Here is a 9340-nt window from a genome sequence, read left to right as displayed (position 1 = left end):
GAATATCGTGTTTGTCCTGACTTGAGCGTCGGAGTGCCTTTTGCAGGTACCGCTCCCCCCTCTGAAGAGTCCGTTTAAAGTATCCGTTCAGCCCTTTTAACCAAGAAGACTACGAGTGTACCCTCAAGCAGGTACATTTTGGCGCCCACCGTGGGGCCGAACCGGAAGCATTGCAGAAACATCGAAAGTTTACGAGTAAAAGAATCATGGTAAAGACAAGGAATACTAATTTTGAAGGGCAACAGTCCGAAGAGGAGCACCAGTCCGGGGCCGAGACGGTTGAGGAGACAAACTTGACCGATATGGTACGCCAGATGAAGGAGGAAATGATCGCCATGAAACAGCAACGAGAGAGAGATGCCGCCGAGATGGCCGCATTGAAAAAAGAGAATGCTGCTCTAAAAAACCAATACCGAGACCCCACATGGAAACCATCTGAGACGAACCACACTCAGGGATCGTTCAACTCGCACGGTCATCACACCTCTATCCCTCATACCTCTGTCGCGCCCCCAGGCATCCATGCTTCGATCGGAAGACCGGAAGAGCCAATGCCCGCCGGGGCACACCGACATCCATTTACGCCGAACATCATGCAATCGGCACTTCTTGACCACTGGAAGTCCCTGCCCCTTGACAAATACGATGGTACAACCGACCCAGATGAGCACGTGGATGTGTTTTTGACACAGGTTACCTTGAGCACCACCGATGATGCCGCGCTATGCCGAATCTTTCTGACATCCTTGAAGGGGCGAGCGCTGAGTTGGTTCACCCGACTCCCAGCCAATTCTGTCGACTCATTCGGCACGCTGGCCTCCCAGTTCACAATCCAATTCGCCACCAGCCGCCCTCATCAGCTAACCTCGTTGGCATTAGTTAGCATTCATCAAGAAAGAAAGGAGTCTCTTCGGACGTTCATGAGCCGATTCAACAAAGCGGCTCTCGAAATCCGAGACCTAAACCCTGCTGTGGCTCTACATCATCTCACAACTACTCTAAAACCGGGTCCCTTTGCCAACAGCATCTGTAAAAAACCGCCGACCGATATGGATGACTTGCGGCGACGAGCCGATAAATATATGCAAATGGAAGAATTAGCAGAGTTCCGCAATCAAGCTAGAACGAAGACAGCCGCTAAGCCGGAAAAGCCGACTGAAAACAATTTTCGGAGCCGTCCGAAAGAATTAGCATCCCGCGAGAGGCCCCCTCGTGGCCCAAGGTATTCACAATACACACCGCTCAATACCAGTCGGTCGGCAGTGCTAGAGCAAGCGTTGACCTCGGAGGTCCTGGCCGTCCCGAAACGGGCTTCGACCCCTCCTAGGGCCGATACAACGAAGTCTTGCAGGTATCACCGCAATCGAGGGCATTCAACAGAAGAATGTGCGGCCTTGAAGGATAAGATTGAAGATCTGATCAAACAAGGACATTTGCAAGGTTTCGTCGACCGCTCGAACTCATCCCGAAACACCCACCGGTCGCGACGGGACGATCGGGCTGAACAAAGAACAGAAAGTCGTTCGTATCGAGAACGCAGTCGGTCTAGAGAAAGGCGAGAAGAGCCTTCGACGCAGCCTCGCCGGGTCATCAACACCATTGCCGGAGGCTTCGCTGGCGGCGGTTCGTCTTCATCGGCGCAGCGTAGACACTTACGGGCCGTTCGACATGTGCATGCTGTCGAAACTGTTCGTCGCCGCCTACCCACCATAACTTTCACCGAGGCCGACTTCAAAGGTATCGACCCATACCAGGATGATCCTATGGTAATTAGTGTTGAAATTCACACCTACATTGTGCGCAAGACATTGGTAGATCAGGGGAGCTCAGCCAATATCCTTTATTGGAACACGTTCAAACAATTGGGTATCCCAGAAGCCGAATTGATTCCCTACGATGAACCTTTGGTAGGATTTTCAGGGGAAAGAGTCAAAACAAAGGGTTATATCAAGTTGTCAACCCGGTTTGGGTTTGAAGGAACCGAATACAGAGACGTTTCGGTCAAATATGTGGTGGTTCATGCCAACACGTCCTATAACATTTTGCTCGGTCGGCCGTCCTTAAATCGGCTCGGTGCAATCGTCTTCACTCCGCACCTGGCTATGAAGTTCCCAGCCGACTCAGGACGAGTAATCATGGTTCACTCTGATCAAAAAACCGCGCGAGAGTGCTACTTTGCTAGTTTGCGATTACCGGAAATGAAGCCCGAAGCAACAAAACCAGCAGGGGTACATTCGGTATCACAACAGTCGGCCTTAGACCTCGACCCCCGGATTGATCAAGATGAGAGGGTCGAGCCTATTGAAGACAAGTAACCCATCCAGGTGGGGGTGTCCAGAGCTCAAGTCACCTACCTCGGGACCAATTTATCCGAACAAGAGCGCCTGACCCTTAAGCAAGTGGTCCTTGAAAACAGTGACTTATTCGCCTGCTACCCGTCTGATATGCTCGGCATTGACCCCAACTTTCTTTGCCACAAGCTATCAGTGAGCAAGCAAGCAAGGCCGATCGCTCAACGGCGCCGGAAGGCCGGAGAGGAAAGGAAGGCGGCGATCGAAGCTGAGGTGGGAAAGCTATTAGATGCTCGGTTCATCCGAGAAGTACATTATACAACATGGTTGGCCAATGTAGTCATGGTCAAGAAACCGAACGGGAAGTGGCGCATGTGCACCGACTACAACAACTTGAACAAGGCATGCCCTAAGGACGCATATCCCTTGCCCAACATTGACCGACTTGTTGATGGGGCATCCGGCCACAAATTTTTATCCTTCCTTGATGCATACTCAGGATATAATCAGATCCGTATGCACCCTCAAGACGAAGAAAAGATAGCGTTCATTACTGAAACAGCTGCTACCGAGTAATGCCGTTCGGCTTAAAAAACGCCGGAGCCACATATCAGCGATTAATGAATAAAATTTTTCATGATCAAATTGGCCGAAGCATGGAGGTGTACGTTGATGACATGGTGGTGAAGTCAAGTACAGTGTCGGCACATGCACAAGATTTGACCGAGGTGTTTCAGGCACTTCGGCACCACCAAATGAGACTCAACCCCGAGAAGTGTGTGTTCGGAGTCTCGGGCGATAAATTTTTAGGATTCATGTTGTCCAACTGAGGCATTGAGGCAAATCCCAACAAGTGTCAGGCCATCCTAGACATGAAAAGTCCAAGTACTCTGAAGGAGGTTCAAAAGTTAGCAGGCCGACTCACCTCCCTCTCTCGGTTCCTTCCTTGCCTGGCCAAGATAGCTAGACTTATCCTTCTTTTACTGAAGAAAGCTGAACGGTTCAAATGGACCCCGGGGTGTGAGGCATCGTTCCAACAGTTCAAGGAACGCCTGGGCGCACCTCCAATCCTTTCCAAACCAGTCGCCGACCTCGACATGATTGTGTATTTAGCCGTTTCTAGCACATCAATCAGTGCCGTCCTGATTCAGGAAAAATAAGACGAACAACAGCTGGTGTACTTCATCAGTCGGATATTGCAGGATGCCGAACGACGCTACCAGTTGATAGAAAAAGTAGCCTTAGGGCTCATCTACACCGCCCGCTGGCTCAGGCAGTACTTCCAAAGCCACAAGATAATTGTCCGAACCGATTGTCCAACTGCCAAAGTCCTGAGGAAACCTGAGATTATCGGCCGGATGATGGCATGGTCAGTTGAGCTCTCAGAGTTCGACGTAACTTTTGAGCCGAGAGGCCCCATCAAGTCACAACATTTAGCCGACTTCATCAACGAGCTCACTCCTCCGGGCCATTTCAAAGACGAGTCGTGGACCATGCATGTTGATGGGTCCTCTAACACTCAAGGAAGTGGGTCATGTATAATTCTGGCTAGTCCCTCGGGCATCACTGTAGAATAATCTCTGCGTTTCGGCTTCCGAGCCTCTAATAACCAAGCGGAGTATGAAGCCTTGCTAGCGGGAATGCGGTTGGCAACCGAGATGGGTGTGAAAAAAGTCATATGTTGGACTGACTCGAAGATTGTGACCGAACAGGTCAATGACAACTTCCAGGTCAAGGATCCCAACTTGTTGCAATACTACCACCTCTTCCAAAAGCACAGGGACAATTTCATTGAGGTTCAGGTGCGGCACGTCCCACGATGCAACAATGAACGAGCTGATCAGTTAGCCCGGCTCGCCAGCAGCCGGAAGCCCGGACAGTTGCGCACAACCATTCACCTAGAGATTCCCTCCCCGAGTGTGGCGGCCGATTGCATGTCAACCGAAGTCGAAGCGCCAACCTGGATGACCGCCATTCGAAACTTTATTGTTCGAGACGAATTACCAACCGATCCGATGGAAGCCAAGAAATTACGAACTCAAGCGGCTCGGTACTCCATGGTAGCCGAAGTGCTCTATCGGCGGGGATTCTCCACCCTACTGCTCAAGTGCATTGACAACCTACAAGCCGATTATGTGATGCGGGAAATTCACGAAGGCATTTGCGGATCTCACTCGGGGGGCGAACCCTGGCGGCTAAAGTCTTGCGAGCCGGTTATTATTGGCCAACTCTGAAGGGAGACTGCGCCGAGTTCGTCAAAAAGTGCGTTCAATGTCAAAGACATGGGAATCTCATCCATGCCTCGGCTGTCGAATTGCATAGCATCAGCTCTCCATGGCCGTTTGCTTTATGGGGTATCGATGTGCTTGGACCATTCCCTATGGCAAAAGGGCAAGTTAAGTTTCTCCTGGTTGTAGTAGATTATTTTAAAAAATGGATAGAAGCCGAACCACTCGCTTGCATTTCCGCAGCGAGTGTCCAGAAGTTTATTTGGAAAAATCTGGTTACCCGCTTCGGCATTCCCTATGCCATCATCTCGGACAACGGCCTTCAATTTACTGACAAGAAGTTCAACACCTTCCTTGAAAATTTTGGCATTCGTCACGGTTCACATCAGTCGAGCATCCCCAATCAAACGGCCAGGCCGAAGCCGCGAACAAAGTTATCCTCACAGGGCTCAAGAAACGACTTGGTTCGGCTAAAGGTGCATGGGCTGAAGAATTACCGGAAGTCCTTTGGGAATACCGATGTACACCACAATCAACAACCAAGGAGACACCCTTTCGTCTAACATACAGCGCAGATGCAATGATTCCGGTTGAAGTAGGAGAACCTTCGTTTCGACGACAACACTTCCATGAAGAATCTAACGATGATTCACTCCGAGCCGAACTCGATGTCCTTGATGAAGTGCGAGAAAGGGCACAAATTGTAGCCGAGGCCTGCAAGCAACGCATGAGTAGACGCTTTAATTCCAACTTAAAACCAAGGACGTTTCATGAAGGAGATCTTGTTTGGCGAGCGACTGGGTCGGCCAGGCGCAACTCATCCGAAGGGAAGCTCTCGGCCAATTGGGACGGACCGTTCCGGATACGGCACGCACTCCACAATGGAGCATACAAGCTGGAAGAACTGTTCGGCAAGATCATTCCGAGAACGTGGAACTCCACTCATTTGAAGACATATTATAGCTAAACCTGTATTTACATTTCAACTGCGTGTAAAATGGTGCACTCTTTTCCTTGAACCGATCTTTTTTCCTCTTAGAAAATTGTGAAAAGGGGTTTTTGCTTGGCAAGGTTTTTACGAGGCACCAGTTCATTAATGAAAAAACATTCTCAGTATTCAAGCTTGTCAATTGTTTCGTCTTCGTGTTAAATTATACAAGTCTTCCCTCCCAAGATGTCTCTCGGCCAAGGATGTGGCTTTAATTATTTTTACAAGTCTTCCCTCCCGAGATGTCTCTCGGCCAAGGATGTGGCTTTAATCATTTAACAAGTCTTCCCTCCCGAGATGTCTCTCGGCCAAGGATGCGACTTTCACTAATTCAAGTCTTCCCTCCCGAGATGTCTCTCGGCTAAGGATGTGGCTTCAAATATCTTATCAAGTTTTCCCTCCCAAGACGCCTCTCGGCCAAGGATGTGGCTTGTTAAAATTTTTTTAAGTCTTCCCCCCCGAGACGCCTCTCGGTCAAGGATACGGCTCATGGTTAAAATTTTTTACAAATCAATTTTCAGTATTACACAAGCAGGGTAAGTTGAACAGCTAAGGAGTAATGACAACACAAGTTCATTAAGGCGCTATCGGCCTGAAGAAGTACAATGATAAAAGGGGACTATCGGCCCATTCATACAAAAAGCGATGAAAATTGAAAGAGCACTACCGGCTCATTAACACAAAAAGCACACAAGAAACAATTTAAGACTGCACCTCCGCCTCCCCCTGCACTGGGCCATCTTCCGGAGCGCCTTCCTCATAGGCCGTCTCCTCGTTCGGCCCGGCTGCACGAACCAAAGCCTCCTCCTCCGGCTGCTGATTCGGCGGGATAAAAGTTAGATCCACTAACTTCCCCTGGAAGAAGTCCTTGGTCATGTCTAGCTGGAAGTCAGAGGGGAAGTCACCAAAGCAACGCGCCTGCCGAGCCGCCTGGTTGAACCCAGCCTGATGCTGAGACAGAACCTTGCTACGAGCTTTTTCTTGATAAGCCCCGAAGGCTATTTTCTCGGATTCCAGCTCTTTGCTCAGCAGCTCAACCTTTCCCGTTTCGTTCTTCAAGGCAACCTCTAGACGCTGGACTTTCAGCGCCAAGTCATCAGCCGTACGCCCCCGGCGGTCCAACTCGGCCTGAAACTTGCTGTTGACCGTTTGGGCGTCGGTCAGCACTGCCAAAGTCTCTTGTAAAGACTTCTCCTGCTCCGCCAGCTGACGACGGAGGTCGTCCGCCTCTCCGTTCGGCTCCATCACAATACTCTAAGCCAAGGCGATAGCCTGAACCTGGAACTCGCAGAAAAAGTTCCACTTTTGAGCCGAGCTCATGCGACTCAGCACCCCTTGCCTAGCCTCGGAGGTCAGGTCCTGGCTCAAGAAATCTTGAGCGTTGACATTGCCGGCCAAGAAACTAGGCCCAATCAACCCCTCAGGAGCGTTCGGGTTGGCTAGCCGTTGCTGCTTCGCCCGCCGGCTTTCATCCACGACCCTTACTCTTTCGGGCCCTCTCTTTTCACCATGAGGTTGGGTCGGACCTTTGCCCCCTTTCTACACCCAGGCAGTTGGCCTCGACCCACCACCTTGTGGAGTGGAGGTATTCCCAGCCACGGGAACGTTGGTTGGAACCCTGTTCCCCGCCGTCGCCGCCAGTTGGTTCCTAATCAGCGTACGGATGTCCAAGTCATCATCAGCATGGTTTGCCATTATACCTGCACATCATTAGTCAAAATCAATGATAACGTAAGAATTCAAATAACTAGGAAAGTTACTATACCAAGTAGTTCCTCGGTCGGGTCAGCCGTTTCAAACAGGCGAACCAGCGGTCGGCAAGGCAGTGGTCGAGGCAGCTTCAATAAGAAGTTTAAGCTAGTTCGCTCCTCGGGAGACAGTCGGGACTTAGACACGGTATCATACTTGCGTTGGCACGGCTGAAAGAAGATCGGAGAGGGATCCTCTTCGGCTGGGAAAGTTACACAATTCGTAGCCGAAAGAAAAAGCGCGTGAGAATTCTTGTCGGCATACCGAGAGTAGACACTACCCACTTCCCCGTGCACCCATGAATAACCAGGCGTCACGATAGGAGGAAACTGCCTCGAAGTCGTGGAGGGCCGATCCTCTGAACCTATTACAGATGCGGAATCGCCTTCACTCGTCATGTGCCTTGACCCTGAAGCAGATCCCGCGTGGCCCGACCCATTCGAGGCCGAAGCCGATACATCGTGTCGGTCCGACGCTGCCCCCGTCGCGACATTAGCAGAACCACCCGTATCCCCAGAGGAGTCAACATGAACGATATTTAAATCAGGCATTACGTACCTGATTGTTGAGCTTGACCTATCGTTGATGAATAATCCAGCACTTGAATGATTTCGGCTCGGAGCAAGTTCTCACTGCGTACCTTTGAGGTCCCCCCCCACACGCCTTTTTATAGGCTCCCCCCGCGAACACCCCAAAGGCCACACCCCTATGCGCACCGTTGGATCACTGGAATCCAATGGTTCACAACACGCGGCCTTTCGCATGCGTCATTAATACCCAACGGTTACAACCTTTGGTATTCCCCCAACGGGCACAACCCTTAGTCTTCCACCAGCGGCCATAACTCCTCGCGTAATTAATACTCAACCGTTGCAACTCTTCGTTTCCCGCCAACGCTTGACCTCATCTTCAAGGCCACCACCAAGACACTTTTACCCTTTGCATCGTTCAACTCCTCAAGGCTGGGGGGCTTGTGTACCGGGAGGACCCTATCGGTCACGTGGACCAACACGTGCCGTCCCATCAGACACCCACGCGAAGTGAATTATGCCCAAAAGTCTTGACATCAGCATCGGCTCGGGCTATAACCGAAGGCCGAAGTGAGCCTGATAGCACGATCGGCTCAGCTTGAGGCCGATACGAATAGAACCATAGACATCTTTGCAGGCCACAGACCGGCTCGGACAAGCCCCGAACAAGCAGTTCAGCGCAGCAAACGCGTAACAGCACGGTCTAAGGCCGAGCCGAATGAGGAGGCAATAATGAGAGCCTTCATCGTGGTTAATAAGGATAAGTGTGTGATTAAGGCATAATTAGCCTATTAGCATCGTATTACCTAATTTGGTAAACTTCAGGAGAGGCCCACTACTGACAAGGCCCATCAGTGGTAGTATAAATAAGTCACTTTTGTCAAGGTATGTCACTGTTCATTAATTATCCTAGAATATCGTGCTTGTCCTGACTTGAGCGTCGGAGTGCCTTTTGCAGGTACCTCCCCCCTCTGAAGAGTCCGTTTGAAGTATCCGTTCGGCCCTTCTAACCAAGAAGACTACGAGTGTACCCTCAAGCAGGTGCATGGTTCCCTCAAATTAAAAACCTTTATTTTTAGTCCTTGTAATTTTCAAAAATCTTATTTTAGTCCCTCAAATTACCAATAACATATGAAATTAACAAATTAAGACGGTCATGCAATATCAATTGGATTTAATGTGATATTTTCATTAACAGAAACACTAATAGGTAGATTTCATGTAATAATATTTGATAAATTTCTTAACAAAATTTGAATATAAGGACTAAAATAATATTTTTTTGAAAATATAGAGACTAAAAACATCAAATTTAAATTTAAGGGAGGAAAAACAAATTTATCCTAAATTTGAGGAACTAAAAACATATTTAAGCCTATTATAAATCCTTATGATATAAATTTATTAAAATCTATAGTACAAAATCATATTATAAAAGTTTTTTAAAAAAATCTTAAGGTTGTGTTTGGATGTAGTATTCTATAAATTCAAGGAATTTAAAATTATTGAAATTTAAATTACTTTGATTTCAATTTCTATCATTCATTAAATATT

The 9340-nt window shown here is 49.0% G+C and overlaps 2 protein-coding genes across 2 annotated transcripts; both read left to right on the top strand.

The window, feature by feature from the left end:
• Positions 1 to 206: 206 nt before the first annotated feature.
• On the top strand, positions 207 to 2315 carry LOC109817213 (uncharacterized). The gene has a single exon (XM_020382428.2). It carries the CDS (start codon positions 207 to 209, stop codon positions 2313 to 2315), a length of 2109 nt encoding a protein of 702 aa, XP_020238017.2.
• Positions 2316 to 3931: 1616 nt separating this feature from the next.
• On the top strand, positions 3932 to 4525 carry LOC145950478 (uncharacterized). Its single transcript, XM_083061568.1, has one exon. It carries the CDS (start codon positions 3932 to 3934, stop codon positions 4523 to 4525), a length of 594 nt encoding a protein of 197 aa, XP_082917694.1.
• Positions 4526 to 9340: the final 4815 nt, after the last annotated feature.

This window comes from Cajanus cajan, chromosome 8 (genome assembly GCF_000230855.2).
Source record: "Cajanus cajan strain Asha chromosome 8, NIPB_CcT2T_4, whole genome shotgun sequence".
Classification (NCBI taxonomy): Eukaryota; Viridiplantae; Streptophyta; class Magnoliopsida; order Fabales; family Fabaceae; genus Cajanus; species Cajanus cajan.
This window is presented reverse-complemented; position numbering and strand designations above follow the sequence as displayed.

What these genes read in the sequence shown, in the direction of transcription:
- LOC109817213 (XM_020382428.2), top strand. Translation starts at nt 207, where the DNA reads ATGGTAAAGACAAGGAATACTAATTTTGAAGGGCAACAGTCCGAAGAG.
- LOC145950478 (XM_083061568.1), top strand. Translation starts at nt 3,932, where the DNA reads ATGCGGTTGGCAACCGAGATGGGTGTGAAAAAAGTCATATGTTGGACT.